General features: G+C 38.6%; 3 protein-coding genes across 3 annotated transcripts; 1 reads left to right on the forward strand and 2 right to left on the reverse strand.

The window, feature by feature from the left end:
• Window positions 1–3252: 3252 nt before the first annotated feature.
• Window positions 3253–5022, reverse strand: LOC122149288 (phosphoglycerate mutase 2-like). Its single transcript, XM_042778903.1, has 3 exons — window positions 4490–5022; window positions 4036–4216; window positions 3253–3648 (listed from the first exon to the last, which is right to left on the reverse strand). The coding sequence occupies exons 1-3, from the start codon at window positions 4904–4906 to the stop codon at window positions 3479–3481; spliced, it is 768 nt and encodes a 255-aa protein (XP_042634837.1). The 5' UTR covers window positions 4907–5022; the 3' UTR covers window positions 3253–3478.
• A 1238-nt stretch (window positions 5023–6260) lies between these two features.
• On the forward strand, window positions 6261–9069 carry LOC109060708 (neurofilament light polypeptide-like). The gene is made up of 4 exons (XM_042778905.1): window positions 6261–7430; window positions 7506–7630; window positions 7715–8034; window positions 8132–9069. The coding sequence occupies exons 1-4, from the start codon at window positions 6387–6389 to the stop codon at window positions 8752–8754; spliced, it is 2112 nt and encodes a 703-aa protein (XP_042634839.1). The 5' UTR covers window positions 6261–6386; the 3' UTR covers window positions 8755–9069.
• Window positions 9070–11706: 2637 nt separating this feature from the next.
• LOC109069465 (neurofilament medium polypeptide-like) lies at window positions 11707–17035 on the reverse strand. The gene is made up of 3 exons (XM_042778906.1): window positions 15221–17035; window positions 14267–14391; window positions 11707–13867 (listed from the first exon to the last, which is right to left on the reverse strand). The coding sequence occupies exons 1-3, from the start codon at window positions 16247–16249 to the stop codon at window positions 12511–12513; spliced, it is 2511 nt and encodes an 836-aa protein (XP_042634840.1). The 5' UTR covers window positions 16250–17035; the 3' UTR covers window positions 11707–12510.
• Between the last annotated feature and the right edge of the window lie 8955 nt (window positions 17036–25990).

Consider the following 25990-nt stretch of genomic DNA (forward strand, 5'->3'; position numbering starts at 1 on the left):
CCTAATAAGAAACTAAAATGAGGATAATGTTTTACAATCAGCAGGGTTCAAGCACCATTATAATAATACATAATCTGCAGCCTGGTAATATTCAATACAATATATAAATAGCCAGTAACCTTAGTGAACACTGAACGTCAGTGTTATACAATGTATCCAATGTGAGCTATAACAGGCCCAGATGGGATTCTGATGACTGAAAAGTCAATCATCTGTGGTATAATAATTTACAGCATCTTTAGACTTGTAAAAAAGTCTTAATCTAAACATAGCATTTAAACACCAAGCCTGGGTTATTAAATATCACAAGAGGTGGAGATAATAACAATTGATAGTTTAATTTATAAACGCATTTCGATAGCTCAAGGACACTTTAAAATTGAGACAGCTGAAGACATACTGAAGCAGTAGATGAATACACTAACGTCTTATTTTTGTACTCTAGTGTTTAAGGCAACCGTTTTTTCACTCGTTTTATAGAGACATAGACATTAAGGTTTCAAGCTATTTTTAATAGAAAACATTATTTTTCCAACTCACGAGTAAACTTCTCGCGATATTGCTACTACATGACTAATCTTTTAGAAATATTGCCATCTGCTGGTGAAAGAAAATGTTCCAGTTGGACACAACTCAAAACATCTCGCACCACATCTGTTATCTTAACTTATTTTACATATTTTTAAGAGTTGTTTCGTCAGAAGAAACGTTAAATAATAATAATAATAATAATCGAGCGTGACGGAATGAGGTACTTTATTTTCAACACTTCTCTTTTCAATCCTGCACCCAGACACAAATAATCATCCACAGCGCGCCCAGTGCCCCACAGGCATAATCAATCAATAACCAATCAATAATTACACGGCTATTGCCCTCTGTTATTACCAGTGCTGCAAAGAGAATTTCTCTTTAAACGAGTAAGATCTCTAACACTCATAATAATTTTGTGCTACATCCAGTTAACAATTATTTTATACAAGCTATTATGTTTAGAGATCTGTTTATATATTGTACTTTCAATTCTGTTGTTCCACCTCATCCTACCCTTCTCTGTTATGGTAAGCAATCCTGGTTATTCATTTATTTAATTAATTTATATTGGAGTGAACAACAGTCTCTCGAACAGCACAGTATTAGAACAGGATACAGTGAATCTGTTTTTCAGATGGTGGTCTTGTTTTCATAATCTTGATATTAAATGGAGGGAAATAAACTACCGTCTTAAATAGTGCAGGACAAAAAAATTTACAGGGTAAAAAATACCTAAGTAGCCTACATATTATTAATGCACACATAGTTTAGAGACAAACTAATATAGATTGGGAATGCTACCAGGGCCATAACCAGCATAGACATTTGGTCTTGCATAATAGTCACTAAAATATCTGACTTTCACACAGGACTAAAATACAACGAATCTGAGGAAACCAAGCCAGATACATCACAGCAAGTGAGTTCCAAGAATCCGCTCTCCAGAGCGACGTGTAGAAACATCTCACCACTCCTGAAGTCAACCTAACCCAGAGAATTCACTCTGTACCTGAGGAGAGAAACAATAATGACACCATCTATCAAGAATGGTGAGACATTTTGGCCAGAACTAACTGTGGAAGTAAGAATTTACTAAGAGGAAGTAAGAACTTTTGTGGTTTTCTGTGTGAACCATCCTCACTGTGATGGACTCACATGCTTTAGCCTACTGTATGAATTTAGCCTACTAGTTCAATCCTTTTTTTTTTTTTTTTTTGGCCAAACAAATCTCGTTTTTTAAGACTGAAACCTATAAACAGGCATAAAAAGTTTATTTTTAAAGACATTTATTGTAATTGGGTAGATGCCAATTTTTGTTGCTTACCAGTTAACCGTTATTTGCCAGTATTCTCAGGTTCATGATGGTCCTCTTGGAATAAAACTTGTATAAAATTTAAAACAAACTTACTCCCAGTATTTTGTACTTTCTATGACGGACCAGAATATTATGTAATGCTGTAGGTTAAACATTAGATGGCATTATTGGGTTGATTTAGTAAAGCAGTTTGGATACTCACCCATTCTCTTAGATATGGTGTGTCAATGCACAATGTCACTGTTTAACGTTATTATAACAGTATAGTTTACTCTAAAATGCTCATTTGCTTTGCATACTTTTGCCCTTTGTAGCACTACCTTTAAAAGTGCTGCATTTAAAATTTGATGGCTCGCTAATATCTTATTTGTGTCTTATGTCATATCCTAAATTGTGTTTAGGATTCTGATATGCTGGCAGGCCTTCCAGACTACTTAGCTGGACACCCAGCTTTTTTTGAAAGACCATTTTAATTACTGAATTTAATATTGAACATGGCAATACCATTGATCAGTAAGACCAGCACCAAACCAGAAGCAAATCATGTATATATATGTAAAAAGCAATTAAATTATATTATATTATTTATATATACAAATCACATACACACACGCATATATATATATATATATATATATATATATATATATATATATATATATATATATATATATATATATATATAATTTAGATTATATAAATATAATTTTAAATATGTATACATTGATAATAACACATATAGAAGCTACTAATCCTTTGCTTAATTTGAATATAGTTTTTATTATTTTATTTTATTTTGGATAAGTTTAAATTTTTTGATGAATGCTTAAATAATAGATTAAAATAAAATTGCTCTATCTGTCTGTCTGTATACACTATTATGTATATATACATTTTTTAGTCATGTAATTAGAAGTATAAGTTTTTCTTTTTGGATCAATGCTTAAATAATAGATTCAAATAATGTTACCCTATGCTGTCAATACTGAAGGCTCAACCTAAAATTAGTCTTCCTACATAATGAATTAGTCCCTGAGCAATTTTGGGGAGCTGTGACTGTCTAGTTCTGACTTTGTCCTTTTCCAATCATAGACGGTCACACATGCACATCCACACACACCCCTGTCCTTTTGTCACCAGGAAACCTGAGCTGCTGCTATTTGTGGTGCTGGCAGGATGCCGTATCCATTACGGGCCGTCTGTGCAGCAGGCTCTCGTAGAGAACTATGGCTAGATGAGCCACCACTGCACCACAGTGTGGACAGCTGCCAAAATGAACTCAGCAACCTCTTTGGTTTGCCCTTTGGGTCAGCTTACACAGCAGTGCACCATTCTGCTGAAATCCCTGAATTAATGCAGAGAGGGAAGAAGAGGGGGAGGAATGACTCAAGCAAAAAAGGAGGTACACAAAATGGTGCTCACTTTTATTTGCTGTGTCAGAGTGGGCCAGTCCAACACAAGGGGGTTTACAAATGGTGATGAAATGTGAGAATGTTTGGGGGGGAGGTGTGACAGTCCTGTCCATGTCATGTGTTCACTTTCATTCATTTGGTGTTCTTCAAACAGACTTGGGTCCAATAGTGCGCCCCTTTCTTTTAGGTATTTCAGTCTCTGGGTTGTGTCAGCTCTTCACTTTTTGACCTTGCCCTGGGCGGCCACAGCCTCCATGGCTTTGCGCACTGTTTCCTCGTCTCCCAGGAACTGCATGGGTTTGATGGGCTTCAGGTCCTTGTCCAGCTCATAGACGATGGGAATGCCTGTGGGCAGGTTCAGCTCCATGATGGCTGCATCTGACATGCCTGTAAACACCGGTGAACATCTTGTCACATACGCTGAGTTTTCAAACCCTTGACCTTTCCTTGACCCCTTTGACCTTTACTTCTTATTACAGTGCATCACTCTCTAGGGAGAATGCAGAACCTTTCTGCTGAAAGGTTGTGCCTGTAACAGGAACCTCCTCATCTCTTCTATGTATGAATGAGGGCTATAAATAGTCTCATATCATCTGGGATCATTGAAGCATGGTGGTCAGACGCGTTCTGTGTGTCTGAATGCTATACATTTCTGTTCCTGTCTTGTTCCTGGACATGCTCAGCTAACTTGCAGTTATATTACATAACACATCATTCTCCTGCTTGAGTCCCTAAATAGTCTTTAAGCTAAACGCTTGGTGGGATGATACTCACTCTCTAAGTGCTTGACAATACCACGGAGGCTGTTGCCGTGGGCTGCGATTATGACGTTTTTGCCGGCCTTGATCTCAGGTACAATAACCTCATTCCAGAAAGGCAGGGCACGAGCGATGGTGTCCTTCAAGCTCTCGCAGATGGGAAGCTCACCCTCTTTCAGACCCTTATATCGTCTTGACTGGTAAAAGAAGAATGGAACATGATCGAACTTGCAGCCATGCCACTATCAGTGTTTACATGAGTGACGTAAAAGCAAAGTGTCACATGCTTGAAGGAATTATGTCAGAATTAAAGGTATGAATAGATTTATATATAAATAGTTTAACATTGAATATAAATAAATATAAATATATATATATATATATATATATATATATATATACACATTTATGTCAAATTTACTTATACTATTTTTTATATTTAATATTTATCTTTAACATATTTCTCTTACCTCACTGATGATCTTGTTGTATGGATGGTCCTTATCCATAGGAGGAGGGGGAATATCGAATGATCTGCGCCAGATCTTGACCTGCTCCTCTCCATGCTTGGCTGCCGTCTCTGCCTTGTTCAGACCAGTCAGACCACCGTAGTGACGTTCATTCAGACGCCAGGTGCGCACTACAGGCAGCCACATCTGGTCTGTGATCTCCATGATTGTCCACAGAGTCTTGATAGCACGCTTCAGAACGGAGGTGTAACACACATCAAACTTCATGCCTGCATCTTTGATGGCTTGAGCACCACGCTTTGCTTCCTCCAGACCCTTTTCACTGAGGTCTGCATCAAACCAGCCACAGAAACGGTTCTCCTGGTTCCAGGAGCTCTCACCATGGCGTACAATCACTAGACGATGAGCAGCAGCCATTCTGAAAGAAATTGGGTTTTCACTACAGTATTTTCCAGACTAAACCCACCAAACACAGCCCTCCTAGCTGTTGTGCACACACTCTGTGACAGACAGTGAGCCCTGCGTGCCTATGCTATGCTCTTTTTATAGCATTCTGGTATGTGGCCTGTCATATATGTCATATCTATTCAGTTTTGAACCAATCACAGTGTTCCACTTTCAGAATGACAGTTGAACTTACCCATTGACTCTCATGTGTAAGGGGGCGGGCCGGATATCTATCTACTGCTCGAAGGGCAGAGGTCGTGAACAGATTCAAAATAGCAACATGACTTTTAAACTGAGAAGTGTGGAATAAAAGTGCAAAGATCAGAGTAAGCCTTAGATCTCAGAGGCTAGTAAGAGGCCATCAGTAAACACTGTAGCTCAAATGTAGAGAGAGAGAATGTTGAGGCCATAATGTAGAGTACATCAGGAGTTTCCAGGCTGAGGATTTAAGTATCCTGTTAATCTTTTAATAGCTAGCTATAATGAACTTCTTAATGTCATAAAGTATTGTGTATATAATGTTTTATTAAAGAAATTAACATATGTGTTTATGTAGCATTTATATGTGAATGTCTGTTTACAATAAAAAATACCATGATCTAATTAAAAAAATCATTAATCATGTTATATTTTGAAGTGTATTATCGCTAGTTATTAAAGTATTAATGGTATTTAAACACTATTTAAATCCTAATTTACATACACACACACACACACACACACACACACACACACACACACACACACACACACACACACACACACACGCACAAACAGTCTGCATAAAGGAAAACATTCACTTTTCCTTCATGTCAAATTCTATGTACTACCTCTCATATCCAGCAGAGGCGATGGTGTGTTTCCATAGGTAAAGCACTGAAAATAGAGCTGTAACCATTCTTCACTTCTTTACCAACCCCACCCCCACCTCCTCCCCTCTTCCTCTCTTCCTCCAGCTTTCATCTCTGTATCTGCAGTGGAAGCTGCGTGTGGTATGTATATATTTGAGCCATTTACATACCATAAATAGTTTCATAATTAAATAATATGTTAAAATAATGTGACAAGGCACAATACAAAGCATAATTTTAGCTTCCTATGCAAATAATGCCCTTTATAGAGTGTATGAATGTATAAATTTAGCATTTTGTTATATATATATTTAAAAAGAGTAAAAATTTCATAATTTCTTAACAAAATTATATTATATTCCTTGACATGCACATTCAACTGCACATAGCTCTCTCTCTCTCTCTCTCTCTCTCTCTCTCTCTCTCTCTCTCCCTCTGCTATTGATACTGCATTGTCAGAGTTTAGAAAATCACTTGCGTCAGAGCTCCTTTCTGGCTATATAAGCTGCAGTGACTGCGGTAGGAGCAGCAGATCAGTGTTTGAAAGCTGATCGAGCTGACTGTGGTACTGAGGCACAGAGCAGCTTGTCCTTGGAGCCATGAGTGCCGTCGGGTTTGACCCCTACTACTCGTCCTCTTACAAGCGCTGGTATGTGGAGAGCAGCCCCCGGGTTTCTCAGCGTGGTCGTTCTCGCACCACGTTCTCTGCCCATCCTCCTTCTCTCTCCTCAAGCCGCCTCCACTATGCTTCCCCCAGTCGGACCTCCGCCGGTCTGCTGCTGAGCAGCCCTGGCCGCTCAGTGGACATGGACATCAGCCACGCTGCCCAGGTAAGCTCCGAAGTCCGGGCAGTGCGAACTCAGGAGAGGGCCCAGCTGCAAGATCTCAACGACCGCTTCGCAGGTTACATTGAGCGTGTCCATGAACTAGAACAGCAGAACCGTGCCCTGGAGGCTGAGCTGCTCCTGCTGAGGCAGAGGCATGTGGAGCCTTCCCGCCTGAGGGGCCTGTACGAGCAGGAGGTCCGCGCTCTGAGTGCCGCTGTCGAGGAAGCACGCATGGAGAGGCAGGCTGCGCTGAGCCATCGGGAGAGTATGGAAAATGCCTTGCGGAGCCTGCAGGCCAGTTACGAGGAAGAGGTGGTTGCCCGCGAGGACACCGAAGGCAGGCTTCTGGAGGCCCGCAAGGAGGCCGATGATGGCGCTCTGGCTCAGGTGGAGCTGGAGAAAAGGGTTGATACGTTGCTAAATGAGTTGGCGTTCCTGAAGAAGGTCCACGAGGGTGAAATCTCAGAGCTGCAGGCCCAGATTCAATATGGAGCCCAGATTGCCATTGAGGCGGAGACCGCCAAACCCGATCTGTCCAGTGCCCTACGCGACATCAGAGCCCAGTATGAGAAGTTAGCAGCCAAGAACATCCAGTCAGCTGAAGAATGGTTCCGTGGAAAGATGGGCCACCTGACAGAGAGCGTGGCGCACCACACTGACGCAGTGAGGAACTCCAAGGATGAAGCGGGAGAGTATCGCCGCCAACTTCAGGCATGTGTCCTTGAGATTGATGCCTGCAAGGGCCTGAATGGGTCTCTGGAGAAGCAGCTCAGGGAGATGGAGGACAAGCAGAGTGCAGAGATTTCTGCCATGCAGGTTAGTTTTAGTAACCACAATTTTGGGTAATTGGAGTTCTCAAATCATTATATTGACATCCATCCTTCCCCAAAGGATGCAATCAGTGACCTTGAGGATGAACTTCGAGCCACTAAGAGTGAAATGGCGAGATACCTTAGAGAGTACCAGGATCTTCTTAATGTCAAGATGGCCCTTGATATTGAAATAGCTGCTTACAGGTAGAACCACTAATATAAGGTCAGATTTTTGGATTCATGTCAATGCTTTAGATTCATCACATGATCTTTTCTGTTTTTTTGCAGGAAGTTGCTTGAGGGGGAAGAGTCTCGCTTCAATGTGGGTGTGGGAGGTTTGGTCGGTGCCTACTCTGTTGGTCCCGTCTACTCCCGACCCATGTTCTCACTGTCAACTCTGAGCTCTGGTGCCCCCTACCTGTTTGGATCTCGCCTGGTTAGTGCATCCCTCTCGGCCGATGAGGCCATCACATCCAGTCAAGCTCAAGAAGCTGCTGCCAGTCCTACCAAGGAAGAAGAAGAAGAGGAGAAAGAGGAAGAGGAGGAAGTAAAGGAAGAGGAAGCGGAAGAGAAGGAGGAAGAAGAAGAAACAAAGGAGGAAGAGGAAGGTAAGATTTAGATGCTGTTGTCGTAATTAAGAATAATAATATTATATGATTCTAAATACTGACAAGAAGTGCATTACTAAATTACTGTTTTAAACAGGTGCTGAACAGGAAGAGGAAGCTGGAGCAGAGGAAGAGGAAGCTGCAGCAGAGGAAGAAGAAAAAGGAGACAAGGAAGAGGAGACTGAAGAAAAAGATGATGTTAAAGGGGAAGAAGAAGAAGGAGATGAAAAAGAGGGAGAAGGTGAAGAGGGTGAGCAGAAAGAGGGAGAGGAGGAAGAGGGAGAGAAAGGTGAGGAGGAGGAAGTGGCTGCAGAGGAGGATACTGAGGCAGAGAAAAGTGAGGAGAAAGCTGACACAAGTGCTGATAAGGCCAAAGAGGATACAGAGACAGACAAGGAAGAGAGTAAAACAGAAAAAGACAAGGTAGAGAAGGAAACCGAGAAGGCAAAAGTTGAGCCTAAGGCTGAAAAAGCCAAAGAGGAAGTCGAACCTGAACCAGCCAAAGAGAAAGCCAAGGAGAAAAGTGAACCTGAACCTGAACCAGAGTCAAAGGATAAAGGGAAGGAAGAGCCAGAGAAACCCAAAGCTAAAGAAAAGGCAGAGCCAGAAAAGCCCAAAAGAAAAAATAAAAATGATAAAAAAAACAATAGTAAGAAAAAGGAAAGCGTAAAGCAGGAAAAGGGAAAGGAGGAGACTGAGAAACCCAAGGGGAAGAAGTAATGAGTCTGATCTTTAACAGCACAAATATCAGTAGCCTGACCTGCTTCTCTAGTTCTCCTTAAGTCTGTAACTATCTACATGCCTTGATCAATGGTGCTCAGAGCAAACTGCAATACAATGTTTGAAACCACAGCCAACTTTATCAGCGTTTAAAACATAACGATTGTCTGATGTTGCTGTTGATGATCTACATATCTGAGTGAATGTATGCTTGTGTAGTAGATTATATTTTTGAATGACGCATTGGTCTTGCAATTGTAAAAATTTAATCTTTGCTGCAAGTGCAATAAAAACATGCTTCTTGATGATCAAAAAGATTTGGTGATTGTTTTATATATATATATATATATATTATTTGTGGGTGTAATAACTTTTAATAGTTTCCTTACTCAGAAGTTCTCTAATGTCTGCTTAATTTAATGGATGCCTTTAGAAATTTAAAGCAAATATAAGAAAGGTATAAATCTGCAATATTTTTAAGTGTTATACAAAAAAAGGTTGTGAATTTTATTTAAAGAAATGCAGGATGCCAGTGAGACATTTATTAAAAGCTTTATTCATCATGTGACCTTTACTTAAAATGTTGCTGTATTCACATTTTAAAAGGTACCTCTAAAAAAGTAAACCTTTATTTATATAGAATCATTTTAAAATGTTCTGTACAGAAAACATATGTGCACATGCACATACATCAGGAGTTACAATTGACAGTATGAGAATAAAATAAGAGTACACACAAACCAAAGTGTCAGATGGAAACTTGGGTCATGCTGCTGTTCAATGTAAAATAGACTGTCATTACTGTCTGTTAGATTTAGGATATTTCCTTTGAAAAAACTTTTCAGAATTTTATTTATCAGCAGTACATTAGATACAGTACAATATAATACAAACTACACGCAAATTACTATTGAATCTGCATATATTTCCATATTGCTGTGCCCAAATTGCACAACTTGTGCTGCACAAATAATTCACAGAACTTGAGGTGCAATTTTTGATGAGTCCTTTGTAACAATAGCAGTATCAGGGAACAAAGCCCTGGGCTGAATATATAAATAATTACATTTACATTTAGTCTTTTAGCAGATGCTTTTATCCAAAGCAACTTACAAATGAGGACAACAGAACCAATCAAAACCAACAAAAATAATTCTGAAAATGTTTTTGAATAGACAGGAAAGACACAAACACTTTGATTAATGTAGTTTCATCACTTTAGTTTTTAAATTATTTATCATATTTAATGGCAGTCCGTTATGAATGTCCATTATGAAAGTTGTGTGGTATTTATGAGTATTTGTTGTATATCTCTGATGGTGCAATCTCAGCCTGCAATGCAGCAACATTTTCTCAATAAATTCTCATATACAGCTGCTTGTATGGGCAATTACTGTCGTGTAATTGCATTCGGAAGATGTCTCACAGTATATATATATATATATATATATATATATATTCTCAATAAAAATAAATTACATATACTGATGTAAATCATTTTAGGCAGATCTATAAGTTGCTTATCGTTAAGAACAAAAATGTGATGAATCTCAATACCAAGGTTTTTTAAATATATATTTAAAGTTGAACAAACAACAAACAGTATATTACCTGTTTTGTGAAAAGTCAGCATTACTGTCACATTTTAGTCATCTGACCTGTCCAACAGTTAAAGGACGTGTCTAAAGGAAGTGGGGTGGCTATTTTTACTTCTCCTAAATGGACTGACTTTTTTGAAAGATATTTAGAACTTGACTGTAATTTGGTAGCACAAACTTAAAGACATTTTTATTTTCCATGTGAAATCACTCAAAACCTAAACTAAATTGCTGTATTTTAATATTTTTCATCACTAACCAAGTATGCACATATGTAAACCACACTCAAAAATAATGTACATAAAAATCCATGCACACCAATAAACACCAAACACCTGAGGAAAAAGACATGACAAAGTAAATAGTCCACAACTTGTGTTGCACAAATAATTCACAGAACTTGAGGTGCAATTTTTGATGAGTCCTTTGTAACAATAGCAGTATCAGGGAACAAAGCCCTGGGCTGAATATATAAATAATTACATTTACATGTAGTCATTTAGCAGATGCTTTTATCCAAACAAATGAGGACAACAGAACCAATCAAAACCAACAAAAATAATTCTGAAAATGTTTTTGAATAGACAGGAAAGACACAAACACTTTGATTAATGTAGTTTCATCACTTTAGTTTTTAAATTATTTATCATATTTAATGGCAGTCCGTTATGAATGTCCATTATGAAAGTTTTGTGGTATTTATGAGTATTTGTTGTATATCTCTGATGGTGCAATCTCAGCCTGCAATGCAGCAACATTTTCTCAATAAATTCTCATATACAGCTGCTTGTATGGGCAATTACTGTCGTGTAATTGCATTCGGAAGATGTCTCACAGTATATATATATATATATATTCAATAAAAATAAATTACATATACTGATGTAAATCATTTTAGGCAGATCTATAAGTTGCTTATCGTTAAGAACAAAAATGTGATGAATCTCAATACCAAGGTTTTTTAAATAAATATTTAAAGTTGAACAAACAACAAACAGTATATTACCTGTTTTGTGAAAAGTCAGCATTACTGTCACATTTTAGTCATCTGACCTGTCCAACAGTTAAAGGACGTGTCTAAAGGAAGTGAGGTGGCTATTTTTACTTCTCCTAAATGGACTGACTTTTTTGAAAGATATTTAGAACTTGACTGTAATTTGTAGCACAAACTTAAAGACATTTTTATTTTCCATGTGAAATCACTCAAAACCTAAACTAAATTGCTGTACTTTAATATTTTTCATCACTAACCAAGTATGCAAATATGTAAACCACACTCACAAATAATGTACATAAAAATCCATGCACACCAATAAACACCAAACACCTGAGGAAAAAGACATGACAAAGTAAATAGTGTATTTTAATATGGTGTTTATTGAGCAAATGCTGCTGAGAAATTCATTCAGGTGAACAAAGTCATGGGACTGCAAACGGTAGCACCTCTTTAACGGTAAGTAATTAAATTCAAGTCAATTCTATGCATACATGAATGTGTGTGCACACTTACAGGTTTATTTTCAAATGCACTCAGGTAAACACAACTGACAACGGTAAAAAGCATGTTTAAGGCTAAGAGTTTCTTAGTTGCTTTAGTGTATATGACCATGGGCTATTTTCACCATCATCTTTGTCCTTTTTTACATTTTTGGCTCATTTGGTGTCCTCGTGATAATATTTATAAGGCTACTTTTGTCAGAACACATGTCTCTACACCCCTCATTGCTCAAAATCAAAGTACATGTCATTCCCCACCACTCTGTGAGTATTTAATATTACTGTCATACATAGGGTGGTTATTTTTCTATCTCAAAAAACGAGGAGCATATTCCCCCCTGAGCTGGCATGCAGATGCCACATTCAAGTGACCGCCCCCCTCCCCCAGGTATTGCAGTTTGAACGAAAGTGAAGTGAGTCCCCGGCGTCCCGGACCGCATATGCAGCAGAACCCATTTAAAGCTGTCACTCAACATGCATTTTTTAGCTTCTAGCCGCATCTTATGCATGGCTTCTCTCTATGCTTGTTTTTGTTTCAGTGTGGTTAATGGAATACATCTTTTGAGCTTTATGATTTCTTTATTATGTTAGTGTTGTGTTGATTGCTTGATATGCTTCCTCCCCGGTTCCTCTTCAGTTGGTTAGAGCTGGACGCAATGGTCTAATCTGCTTCAGTGGCCTTCACTTCCTGCTTCTCCACGGCTTTGGAGACCACCTTCTCCTGGACGGTTTCCTCCACCACATCTCCTTTCTCAGTGACGGTAACAGTTTTTGTGACTTGCTTGACTCCACCTTCCCCAGTGGTGATGGTCTCCACTGTCTTGGTGATCACCACCCTCTGGCTTGTTTCATCTTTGGTTGGGCTCTCATCCACTCCGTTGGAGATCACCTCCTTCTTATCAGACTCTTTCTTCTCGTCTTTCTTGCCCGTGTCTCCGTTCACAGTTGCCTCTTTCTTTTTATCTTCAGGCTCTTTTTCTGGTTCACTCTTTTTAGTGGCTTTCTCATCTGCTGGCTTTGGGGAATCTTCTTTAGTTTCTGCTTTCGGTGGCTCTGACTTTGGGGTCTCTTTCTTGGATGGTTCTGCCTTAGGACTCTCAGTCTTGGGAGACTCACTTTTGGGGGCTTCCTGTTTTGGAGCCTCTGTCTTAGGTGATTCCTTCTTCGGGCTTTCACTTTTTGGACTCTCACTCTTTGGAGATTCTGATTTAGGAGTCTCTGTCTTGGTTTCCGTCACAGTTGCTGTTTCTATCTCAGATTTGGGCTCCTCCTTCTCCTCTTTTCCCTTCTTGTCTCCCTTTGCCGCTTCTGCTTCTACTTTCTTAGGCTGCTCCTTTGCTTCTGGTTCTTTTTCACCTGTTGATCCTTTGTCGCTACCTGCATCTGCCTCGTCTTTCTCATCACCCTCTTCCTCGCCTTCTTTTTCTCCTCCACTGGTCTGCTTCTCCTCTGCTTTCTCACTCTCAGGAGAGGCCTTTGCTTCGGGTGATTTAGTTTCCTCGGCTTCCTCCTCTGCATCATCCTCTTTCTTTTCATCGTCACCCTCCTCTCCTTTCTCTTCCTCTTCATCACCCTTTCCAGCTTCTTCTTTTTCTTCTTCTTCTTCTTCACCTCCCTCTTTCTCTCCCTCCTCTTCATCCTCAGCAGGGGCTCCAGAGGCTACTTTGGCTTGGGTAGAGGCAACCACCTCCTCCTCTCCTTCTCCTTCCTCCTTACCTTCACCTTCCTCTCCTTTCTCTCCTTCCTCCTCACCACCTTCTTCATCCTTACCCTCAGCCTCTCCCTCCTCCTCTCCTTCTTCTTTTCCCTTGGCAGCTGACAACTCTTCTGCCATCTCAGCCAAAGCCTCATCCATCTCAGACTTCTCATCCTCCACTCTGGTCTCCTCTATGATCTCCTCTACAAACTTGTGCTGCACTTTAAGCTTTGGAGGCTCACTTTTGACCTTGGGGCCTTTTGGGACGGCCTGGCGATATGGGAAAGTGCTAAAGTGGCTCTCCTCTCCTTCAAGAAGTTTTCTACATAAAGAGAAAAGGCACAGAAGAAGAAGATACAATTGCTATTTAGGATTTTATTAAAATTACATGTAACGATAACGTAGACATTTCTCTGAAATATGTATGGCTATATAGTTTGCCAAAATACAGATAATTAAGTGTTAAAGAAATGCTGTTTTTTTTTTTTTTTTTTTTTTTTTTGCATAAAATAAAATATATTCTCATTCTCATGTTTGCATTAATAAATATTTTTATAATAATATATTACATGTTAATTGTTAATAAATATGAAATATAAAATAAGCAATGTAATAATAACAATACATCTGATTATTTTTAATAATAAATTATAATATTAATAGCTAAAAATAAAAGGTATTTACACCATATACTTTTATGCAAAATATATACCACTCTTACCTATATGCAGCAATCTCTATATCTAGTGCCATTTTGACATTCAGGAGGTCCTGGTATTCACGAAGATGCCTTGCCATCTCCCATTTCGTGCTCTTGAGTTCATTCTCCATCTGGTGAATGGTTTCCTGGTGCGTCAGACACAATATTGTGACAGTTTAGTCAAATAAATCTGTTTCCGAAGACAGGAAAAACTGTTGTGTGTGTGTGTGTGTGTGTGTGTGTGTATTCCTGGCATTATACAAGGAGCTTCTTGTGTCTATGATGCTAATGCTCTCACAGTGCCGATTAAATTACAATTCACAGTATCACTGTATGGCTTCAAGGGCAACCATTAGGTGTATTCAGTCTGTGTATGAGGTGATTCCAGGACACAGCCAATGAGCAAACCCTGCCTCTGCTCTGACTCAGCAAAGAGCGGGGAGAGACTGCATTGTGGGTGTCTGCCTCGCCTTAACCCTTTCTAAAACCATTCCACTGCACCTATGATGTACCGCTGCACCTATGATGTAATGAAGCATCATATGCAAATCCTCTTGTGAATGACCAGTCTGTTTCTCTGCTTTCCATAGTGAGCTCTGAAAAAATAGCATCACACAGCCATGAAGACTTAACTGTTTCTTGATTTCATTATTGATGATAGCTGCAGCACATTTTAAAAGCCGAACTGATTTATGATGCATCACCAGTACAACTGCAGCAAGGCTGCAACCATTGTTCACCACAGTATTCAGAGTAGTACTCTACCAATATGAGTTTTCAACTGGGATTGAGGAACATTATTTTGATTTTCAACCAAAAATATACAAAAGTATACATTATTAAATATAGTAACTTTGATACTATTGTTTTTCAACTTTCAAAACACTTATAAAATGCAAGTTTGGAAAATGGCACGTTTGTTTAAATGGCAAAAACAAATGTTATGCTTAATGTTTACAGCATGCGATTATGTACCTGAAGGCTGGCAGCGTCATTGTTGTGTCGGTCCTCTATGTCGTGCAGCTGCCTCTCCAGAGACTCTTTGGTTCCTCGGACAGACTCCAACTCGATGGTTTTGGACTGTAACTGGCGGCGATAATCTGCGATCTCGTCCCGTGCGGATTTGATGGCGCTTTTATTTTGCTCGGCGGCCTCCGAGAGTTTCGCGTAGCGGCACACGAACCAGTCTTCCACCTGCTGGAGGTTTTGCGTCGAGTGGCCCTCCAGCTGCGAGCGAATCTCGCGCAGCGCTTCGGTGATATCCGCCTTCTGGTAGTCCCTCTTCTCCACGGTGATCTGCGACGCCTGCACCTGAGCCAACAGATCGCTCATCTCCTCTTGGTGGTTGTTGCGGATAAACGCGATCTCGTCCTGCAAGGACTGCACTTTCTTCTCCATCTCTGCTTTGACGAGTGCTGAGTCACCCATGTCCTTCTTCAGGGCACGGACGATCGCTTCTGTCTCTTCCCTAATGCGGGCTTCCTCATCGAAGCGGTCCCTGAGGCGCTGGATGTCTTCTTCAATGTGATCGGTGTCCAGTTGGATCTGCGCCTTCTCGTGATGGATCTGCTCCAGCATGGAGCGCAACTCCTGCAGCTCTTGGTCGTAAAGTTCGCCCAGCTGAGACTGCGACACCTGCTTCTGCCGCAGTGCCTGGATCTCCGCGTCGATCTGCTTGTTCTGCTGCTCCAGAAAGTGCACCTTGTCGATGTAGCCGGCAAAGCGGTCGTTGAGTCCCTGGAGTTGTTCCTTTTCATTAGAGCGCTTGTAGTCTCCATTGAGGATGGAGGTCTGAGTGAAATCAAGGCTGTCGGTGGAGCTCAGAACTGTTGAGCCATAAGCTCGCGCCACCGGGACGTTGAAGGTCCTCTTGTACGAAGAGGAACTCGGGCTTGCCCGCGACCAGGTCTGGGAGCGGAACCCGCTGGAGGGGCTCGAATAGCTCGTCCTGGTTTCCATCACCCTCCGGTAAGGGCTTCCTATAGTATCTATCGGATAACTCATCCGGACGGACGGGTGTTAACGTGCAGATGAAAAGAAGTGTGAGGTAAAGTAGTGTATAGGTGTAGAGTATGTGGCTCTCTCAGCGGTGGATAGCCGTTCTACCTGCATTTATATACTCCAGTCGCTATTGCGAAAAGCTCGATGTGGGAGGGTCCTGCTTGCTACACTTATTTTTATCGCTGTTTCAGCTTCATGGACACATAACGTGTGCTTGGGTGGCTAATCCAGTATGCGATATATTCAGTGATTTAAATAAAATAACTTTCAAATATATTTTCTGTTTGTAATCGAAAGGACACTAAAAGTTTGTGCTGTTTAATCTAGGTCTATAATAAAATGATACATAATAAGTAGGCCTACTTATGGTTTATCAGCCATCAAATGTTTATAAACGCAGTCAAAATGTATACACTTTTATGTAAAATGAATATGCAATTTTAAGACGCTCCCTGACCAACCTTTTCTGTTTATACACCCTAAAGCTTCATTATTCGAGACATGGGTGGATATGAAACGCGTTAAAGTACAATTTCTTACAAAATATAGCAATGTTGGTTTGGATAGAAATGCAATATGGTTATAGGGCTACATGTACAGTCGACGTGACATCATTGGTACTCATTTGGAGTCCCTCAGTCAGACAGAGTCTGAGCACGCAGCCCGTCACTGACTGGGCGTCTACATTCAGCACCAAGGACAGCGGCCCGTATCAGACACATTCAAGGGCGTTTGGCTGGACTGTGGTGTGCTAATCTTTCTATGCAATGACACTATTTTCTTTTTACAATTTGACATTGCTGAGTATATGAAATTGAATGATACTTAATTTTATTTCTTACAAGGAATAACTGAACAGGGGTTTGTTTTTCAATGTGCCTTGCACTGTAAAAAAAGATGTCTGTAGAACTCATTTATTTAAAAGAAATGTCTTGACTGAATTTAAAATGTTAAGATGCCATGCTATTCCTGAAAGTTGTGAATTGCTAGAAATTAGTAAGTCAGTAAGTAATATGGTAAATTAACAAAAAACTACAAAATCAAACCGAAAAAAAATAAATAAAAAAAAAATACAATAATCCAGTAAATACATTATTTAAATTATTTAGTATCGTTTTTTACATTGTTTTATTCATATAAAACATATTTCAAACGGACAATAACATGCAGTCATAATTAAATTAAATTATGTCTTAACACTGAGAATTATTCAAATAATTCAGCCATGATGTATATTTTAGTTACATTATATTACTTTTATTGTATGATCTTTGTAGTTTGTAGGAATTCCAAGTACTTTCTGTAGCACCGTTCTGGTCTGCTGCAAACCATTATTTGTGTAACTTTGGCTTTTTGTGCTGGTTGATGAATTACTTTTTTCTATAAAAAAAGAATCCTGCCTTTTCACAATAGACAAAAAATACATGTCATGTTGGACTGGGACATGTCAGATAGTGCTGACTGTCTCAAAATAACACCTGCATGGAAAGCACTCTGCTTCTTACCATTATTTGCATCACATGGCCAGGCTTTTAATATATATGATAAACTATATGCTTATATGATCTCCCTCTTTCTAATGAAACCTGAGGAAAATGAGTTAGATGGCTATAAATAGGGTTATAATATTCAGAAATACCAAGGATGCACAGTGCTTTTCAAAAACATTTTAAAGTTTTAATGTAATTATTATCTATTTGAGCATACATGCTTCAGTTGAGAAAGAGTGTTGAGATGGTAATTGATTGATCCAGAACTGCAGTTGCTGTAGATAATTCAACCATTTGGAACTATGCAGTGTTGAAAGTCGTTTTGACTTTATACAGACATCTAGCATTAGCAACCACTAATTTCCTGTATTTCTCATTTGCTCAGCACAGATTTTAATTGTATCACCGAAAATTCTAAATGATTCATCGCAATGTTCCAAACCATTCCTATTGAACCATGAGAAGACGATGAATTTGTCCCCCTGAGTGGACTAAAATTAGATATTTCCAATAAATTATAGAACTTATTCTATTTGCTTTGTCATTGGATTTGTATCCGAGCATTAATGTGAAGCCAGATTTAGCCTGTGTGCAATCATTCAGAGCAGCAGAAGAAGAGCTCCTGAACTCAGTGACCCTATTTCTCTACTGTCCAGCCCCGATTGATGAACATCCCTTCAAAATGTGCAAATCATCCCTGAGGAGCTGGCACCTGTCACTCAATGTGCTTTTGTGGCCGTACAGAGCAGTGCAGTTTAAAATTCAATGCAGGCCACCAGTAATGCTGCAGAGCACGCCCTTACAGTACCAGCCTACTGTGATACACTATTAGAGATCCAGCTATAATGTGACTACATTATGGTATGACAGCGATGAGGCACGTACGCAGAGAAGCCTGTGATTTATTAATTAACAATGCTGGAAGGAGGTATGTGGTGCATTAGTGGAGTGAGATGAACAAAAATGTTAACGGATGGGATCAAATGGGGCCTTGTCATGTGAACATATTTGGTGCAAAACCTTAAAAAAAAGGATTAGATTGCAAGATAAACTCTGGTGCAAATGCAGAGTAGTGGTGCAGGAAATATAGTTGATGCTGATTCTTTTGCTCGGTTCCTTCTCCTGACGAGACCGGATGACTCAGCACTAATGGGTAGACAATGTGAAAATTGCTTTATGTCTGAAAGCATTTGGAAATACATTGATCTGGGTATTTCATGACTCATTCAAGGTCCCAGCTAACATCAACTAAACATTTTTCATTCCTCTCCCTCTCAATGTGTTTTTCTGCGAGTCATGTTTTTATTCATGAGAGTTCGAGAAAGGGTTAATGTGTGTGTTGGCACTGAAAAAGTGTGTAAGTGATGGAGAGACCCCTGCTGGTCTCTTTTTAGCTGTGATTTATGGCCTTATTCTCATCAGCCCCTTGAGGTGGTTAGCAGAACAAAGATGTTGGGAATCAGCATATCGATGTGGAAGCAGAGAGCAGCATCATAACGATCTATGTCATGGACAAAATCCAACCCTCATTAGACACACCTTTAACATGTGTATATACCCATGCAGTCCATGCACTTGTGAGTTGGTGAAACAAAAAAAAAAAGTGCTTCAACATCACATCTCCATATAACATAACTGCAGTAGATGTTATAAGGATCATGAGTAAAATTCTGTAAATCCATGAGAGTGATAATAGCATATTATACGCTAATACTGTTTAATTTTCTTTTGAAAGAAACTAATACTTTTATTCAGCAATAAAGGATGCATTAAGTGGCTCAAAAGTGCCAGCAAAGACATTTATAATGTTACAAATGCTGTTCTATTAAAATTTCTGTCCGTACATATTAGAATGATTTCTAAAGGATCATGTGACACTGAAGACTGGAGTAATGACTGCTGAAAATTCACCTTTGCCATCACAGGAATAAATTACATGTTAAAATATTCAAATAGAAAAGATTTATTGATTTACTTTAAACTGTAATACTTATTTTACAATATTACTGTTTTTACTGTAACTGTTTTCAAATAAATGCAGCCTTGGAGAATTTTACTGACCGCAAACTGTTGAATGGTAAAGGTCTGTGCAGTCTGTCTCATAGGCCAAGGAGTTTTTTTGTTGAGAATATAGGACGGATGCTAGAGATTTAAAGAAATAGTTCACCCATAGGGAAATTGTTGATATATTGTTTTTTCTTTCTTTCTGTGGAACACCTAAAGATCATTTTCAAACATTTTTCCATTTAACAACAGTGCAACAGTCAAGCTGCAAAAATGGACCAAAAAAAAAAAAGCCTTATCAAAGCAATTTATTTTTTTTTTTGTAGGGTTTTCAATTTGTAAATGACAAGGACACCCAAATATGACCATACTTAAGCAAGGGCCCCTATCCTAAAATTTAAAAGGCATCTATATGGTTTTTTGAATAAAGACCCAGTATTGTATATATATATATATATATATATATATATATATATATATATATATATATATATATATAATTTAACAAATTTAAATGCTTTTTCTCTAAACATTTTTACATACCCCCTAGCACTCCACTGTGGCCTCCTGGTGAATAATGCATTATATAAGCATTCTGAAGCCATATGATAGCTTTTTGTGATGCTACATATGTTTCTCTGCCCTGGTCCTGGACTTCCTAATCAAACACACCTGATTTAACTCATCAGCTAAGTAGCAGAGATTTAGTACCTGAAATGACTTATATCAGATAAAGAAGACATCCAAATAATGACAAAAATAAGGAGTTATGTTTCAGTCTGCTCTTTACATAAAACTACCATATGGCCTCAGAAGACTTGGAGTATATAAAGCTGAATTTCACTTCAGAAGACCAAGTACAGGACCACTTTCATACTTTTATAGTACTTTTTCCCGCTATGTTTACTGCAGTCACTGTCAGTGTATGGAAAAATAATCTGATTTGGATATACTTCAAAAAATCCCCTTTTGTGTTCTATAGAAGAAAAAAAATAGCAGCATACTGGTTTGGAACAACATGAGGATGACTAAATGATGACACAGTTTTCATTTATAGGTGAACTATACATTTAAACAAAGCAGACAGAGATTCTGACAGCCATTATTAACAGCCATTATTACCCCAACCCACCCACCAACTCTCTCTCACAAATCCAAACAAAAAAGCCAAACATAAATGCTAGATCAACTCACTCACTCACTCTCTCTTGCACTTGGGTGTCACAAAGCCAAACATATTTGTTAGATCTGAATGCTTGCTCAAACTTCACAGGAGAGGGCTTTCTATTGGATAAAATGATGACAGGAGAAACTATGTGTTCATTTAGCTCACCCCAGGAGCGTGAATGACTTGTCGTTTTCCTCAAGTTATTGAATGCACTCCCTGAGAGCACAAGTAGCACAAATCCACTCCCTGAAAGTACAGAAATGATTGTAACAAAAAAAAAAAGAGTTTGCTAAGCACTGTCAAAACTATGGATTCATTTTGTCTTGTTTTTTAAAGTCTCAATGAGTCAGCTGTCATCTTTACTTTCTCATTTTCACAACATTTTTATACTTTCACAGCAGACACCAAGGCAGAGGAGAAGAGGTTAGGTTAGCTGTATTTTAGGGTTTGCAGATCTCACACAGGGGGGCAAAGGCATTAGTCTGTAAGCTGAGTCACATCTCCCCTCTCCTGGGCATCATCAGGTTGGAGGATGTGATGTGATGATGTCATATAGTGAGGGGGGTGGGGGTGGAGGGGGCATAGAAAAGGGAGGGGTTGCCCAGGATACACGGTTTATCTGCAATGCATCAGCAGCTTCCTCTCCTTTATACCTTCTCCCCTTCCTTTCTTTCTGATTATCATACTTAAGCTATTGATAATGCAATACATGCCACTATTGTGCATTTAATATTTTCCTAGAAATTTGGCATATATTTATATTACATCTGCAAACCGGGCGGAGTTAGGCATTTTATTTGTGTCTTAAAGTTAGCCTGCTCTGTGGGTGGACCCCTCTGTCATGTGACCTAACTAACCAATCCAAACTTGAGTCCTTCATCAGGTGAGAGCGTTCGAGGAGTGTCATCGCATCACTGATGTCTGTGTCGACAAATTGTCCCTCTCAGGGGACAGGAAAGGAGACCGCTTACCCTTCATAGATTAGATTAGCCAACAAGAGATGACTTTCAGCAGAAAAGGATTGGGATACATGCATGCGTGCACACAAACACACTTGTATGGACTCTTGCTGTCTTGATGTATGTGCAACTATCTAAAAGATGCTGTAACTAAGTTCTTTTTAAATTGCACATCTCTAAATAGTTGTCTCCATACGACTGCAGTTTCAGAGGCTAAACATGTGCAATGATCAGTCATCGTGTCATAAGAATGTGGAAGGCTTGCTTTACTTTTTGATTATCCAGCAGACAAAAACAAATGATAGCAAGAAAGCATGATAAATGAGAGAGAGAAAGTCTCTGTGCTCTGAGACGTCTAGCCTTGGAATCACATTCTGTCACACATGCTGCTTTTGGGCCCATTGCTGTGGCTGTGTGTTTGTGTGTGAAGTTATTCCTACTTGAACCATGAGCCAATTCTTTTGGGTATTTTGTTATGCAGAGCTAGTTCTTAGTTCTCTGTACTATAAATATAGATCTGAAAGATGAATTTGTTGCATCATTTGCTTTGCAGTTTTGCTTTCAAGGCTTTTCTCTCTTGCAAATGCATTTTAATATTATTACTATTTTCTAAATAACTTTTATTGGTTTTTATTTTTTGAAAGAAATCTCTTCAAGACTGCATGTATTTGATCATAAAAATAGAAAGTCATTACTCCAGTCTTCAGTCACATGATTTTTTCAGAAATCATTCTAAAATGCTGAAGAAACATTTCTTATTATTATCAATGTTGAAACAGTTGCTGCTTTATATTTTTGTAAAACCAGTGGTACATCTTTTTCAGGATTCTTTGATGAAGATAAAATTACAAAAAGCAGCATTTATTTAAAATAGATTTTTTTTGTAACAATGTAAATGTCTTTACTATGACCTTCGATCAGTTTAACACATCCTTGCTGAAGTATTAATTTCATTCAAAAAGAAAAACTAACTGACCCTAAGCTTTTGATCGATAGTGTGTTTTAGTGTCCATTTATATATTTCGGCCATTATAGTTTTAAAAAATCAGTTTAGCAATAAACAGGAGTTATTTACATATAAAATAAGCAAAAGTTTTACACTACAATGGAGGCAGAAGCTGCATCTGGCACAAAAAAGGTAAATTTACACCAAGGAATCAAGATTTGTACTGCAACTATTCAAAATATGCTGAAAAAGAGCTGAAAGTGTTCATTTCAATGTTTGAGTGTTGGCATACTATTCATTGTAACTGTAATAGGAGGCCATGTTTTATTTATTTTGCATCAAATAACCCATGAAATAGTGCAACTAGAGAAGGTCCACAGATAGCAATTGCTTCACCTGCTTGTCAGAGCTGCGGTCCATACCAGGATCAAGTTCAATACATTTGTCCTAGCGTAGTCAAAGTCAAACACCGTCTTAGAAATGCCAAGAAGCATGACTCGCCCACACCATCAATTACATACCAGACTGCATGTGAAACTAATAAGATTAATAATTAATTACACTGAGAAGAGGGATAAACTATTGATTATATAATTATTTTGTTCATCTCTTTAAGAAACCCCAAGGAAGGGCAATTAAAAACAAATGAAAAGGGTGGGGGTCATAAATCTTTTACTCTCTTGTTTTAAACAGCTGGGGGTCCAATGACTCCACTGACTGTAAGCAGATTTAAATATATATTTGAGTCTAAAGCAGACAATCTACACAATAAAACACAAGATAATCAATTCCTTAAGCCACATGCATATAAATTATTCTTTATACCACGATTGTTTACGATGTTAGTAGTTAGAGGGTGTGTGATCCATACTTGATGTATTCATAAAAGACTCATATACATTGAAATGTAGACCGAATGCATAAAAAAACTGCAAAAGCTGTCATATTTTGTACCTTTTTTCTGAGAGTGCAAAGAATCAGATTGAATCCAAGTCTTTATGAACTGCTATCAAATTAAATGTGATGGTAGGCGTTAAATTTTTCTGCATTCTTCATTGGCCTTCATTATTTAAACATATTTCTTTTATATATATATATATAAAAACATATATTGTATTGTCATACCTTTATATGGAAGAAATCAAACTTGCTCAACTGTATAAGCAGGATAATATTATATCACGGCATAATATTATTAGTTAATGCACTGGCATTCGTACATTTTAAATATGTCTAACATGTCCAAAAACTTATGATGGTTTAATTGCATTGCATTTATTGTTCACCCCATGTGCTATGCAGATTTATGATGTCCTGGATTGTATTGAGCTGGGTTGCACTTTCTGTATGTATTATATTGTGCTGTGCTATACCATCCTGTGCTTAACTCTGCTGTGCTGGCTTTTCTTGTAATTGTTAAAGAGGTGGCTTCATTGTCTCATACATTCTCAGAAAAAATAAAATAAAAAAAAATTGTCATTGGGACAGTACACTTTTAAAAGCTTTGTGCCTTATTTATCCTTAAAAGATTCATATTAGTACCTTATAGATACTTATTGTTACTTAAAGTATACATATTATTACCTTTTACATGTCTAGTATGTCTGTGTTTTTTTAGGCTCTTGTATGGGCTCTCTGCCTGCAAGCAGCATCTAACAGTATGTAACAGAACAAACAGATCTCCCCACTTTCATCTCGGTAATTAGTTTTTGTCTTATAGAGATAATGAATGTTTACACAGACAAGCTCAACATGCCAGGAGTTTCTGAAATGATCTTGGACTGTTTTCTTCAACTACCTCTTCCTCTATTACTTAAAAATGATGTCAGAATTCAAAACATACTCATATTTGTGTACAAAATATAATTTTGCAGTATTTCCTGGGGAGCAGGAGGAGTATGTGTGAATTAGATCACTGCAGAGGGTGGAGACATCAAATTTTCCATAGGGTGATGCCACTGGACATGATATTTACATTCTCTTTCTCCTTCCTGCAGGCGCAGTATCTGATATTTAATCAAAAACTGTAATGCAATGCTGTCTCACCTCGCGGGGTTAGGGACATTTATTGATGTGATTAGTTTTATGGCAGCATGGGGCAGCCAGCCTGTCTCACTGCAGCCCTGAGTCACACCCAGAAAACCCAGCCGGCCCACAATAACATGCAAATTAAAGAACAATAGAATCAAGGAAACATAATATGATTTTATATTGATGCAAGTCATGCTGCAACAATAAAGCACATATCAACTCTACAATAACCAGCCACTGCATGCCTGAAAATATGCCAAATTACATTGTACAAATAAGAAAATTGTTGTTCTGATATTTTATTACTTTATCAGTCAATGTAGGGGAATATATATAGGGAATAAAATATGCTATATATATTATATGTTATATGTATATATGTTATTATTGTTAAGTGTTTTATTGTTGTTCCAAATAAACACATTTTGTAAAGTGTATTGAAGCACTGCAGAAATCCCCTTAGGGACCCTATGAATGGGAACCCAGCTAAGGTTTCTGCTGCTGTTGGCTCTGGACTGGGCCGGTCTGGGGTGGGGGAAATGTGCTGCGTCCGCAGGCCTGCTAGCTGATATCTGATGTGAGATGGAGGGATAATTGATAATGGTGCAGCCTCTTTTCTGCACTGCAGAGCTGCTTTACTTCCTGTGTGTTCATCTAAGCATGTGTTTGTGAGATTTTGTTTTGGTGGTGCTGGTGTACATTCAGCTACAGATAATGCTGCCATCTGTTGGATAGCGAGAACACAGGTCCACTAGTGCTGACTTGCATACTTGAAAAATTCTGCTGAGACAGCTGCATAAGAAGAGAGCATACTGGCTTCATCTTCAAAATTGTTTCTCAATACATATATGCATATTTCACATAAGAGCCATAGCTAGAGCTGTCCATGGGCTATGAGATGATTTGAGGTGACCTTGGTAAAATGCATGCTGTGGAAGAATGGACAGAGGGAGGAATATTGCTTAGTGGAAAACGTGAGAAACTGAGAGGAAATGGGAGGGAGAGGGAGAAGAGTAAGAGAGAATAAGACAAAGCTATTAAGTGATTATTAAGTGTTGTTATTTGTGTTGTTCTATCTCCTTGCTTTTATACTCAATATGGAGGTACAGCCATTCTTTTTCTTTTCTTTTTTGAAGAGAGAAAAAA

Source organism: Cyprinus carpio, chromosome A21 (genome assembly GCF_018340385.1).
Source record: "Cyprinus carpio isolate SPL01 chromosome A21, ASM1834038v1, whole genome shotgun sequence".
NCBI classification, from domain to species: Eukaryota; Metazoa; Chordata; class Actinopteri; order Cypriniformes; family Cyprinidae; genus Cyprinus; species Cyprinus carpio.

Excerpts from the sequence above, each read along its gene's own strand:
- LOC122149288 (XM_042778903.1), bottom strand. The coding sequence starts at position 4,906 with ATGGCTGCTGCTCATCGTCTAGTGATTGTACGCCATGGTGAGAGCTCC. Across the intron at positions 4,217-4,489 it reads ACAACAAGATCATCAGTGAG|TCAAGACGATATAAGGGTCT; the intron begins GTAAGAGAAATA and ends TTCTTTTACCAG. Across the intron at positions 3,649-4,035 it reads TATTGTCAAGCACTTAGAGA|GCATGTCAGATGCAGCCATC; the intron begins GTGAGTATCATC and ends CGGTGTTTACAG.
- LOC109060708 (XM_042778905.1), top strand. The coding sequence starts at position 6,387 with ATGAGTGCCGTCGGGTTTGACCCCTACTACTCGTCCTCTTACAAGCGC. Across the intron at positions 7,631-7,714 it reads ATTGAAATAGCTGCTTACAG|GAAGTTGCTTGAGGGGGAAG; the intron begins GTAGAACCACTA and ends GTTTTTTTGCAG. Across the intron at positions 8,035-8,131 it reads AACAAAGGAGGAAGAGGAAG|GTGCTGAACAGGAAGAGGAA; the intron begins GTAAGATTTAGA and ends TGTTTTAAACAG.
- LOC109069465 (XM_042778906.1), bottom strand. The coding sequence starts at position 16,249 with ATGAGTTATCCGATAGATACTATAGGAAGCCCTTACCGGAGGGTGATG. Across the intron at positions 14,392-15,220 it reads ATGACGCTGCCAGCCTTCAG|GAAACCATTCACCAGATGGA; the intron begins GTACATAATCGC and ends CTGACGCACCAG. Across the intron at positions 13,868-14,266 it reads ATAGAGATTGCTGCATATAG|AAAACTTCTTGAAGGAGAGG; the intron begins GTAAGAGTGGTA and ends CTCTTTATGTAG.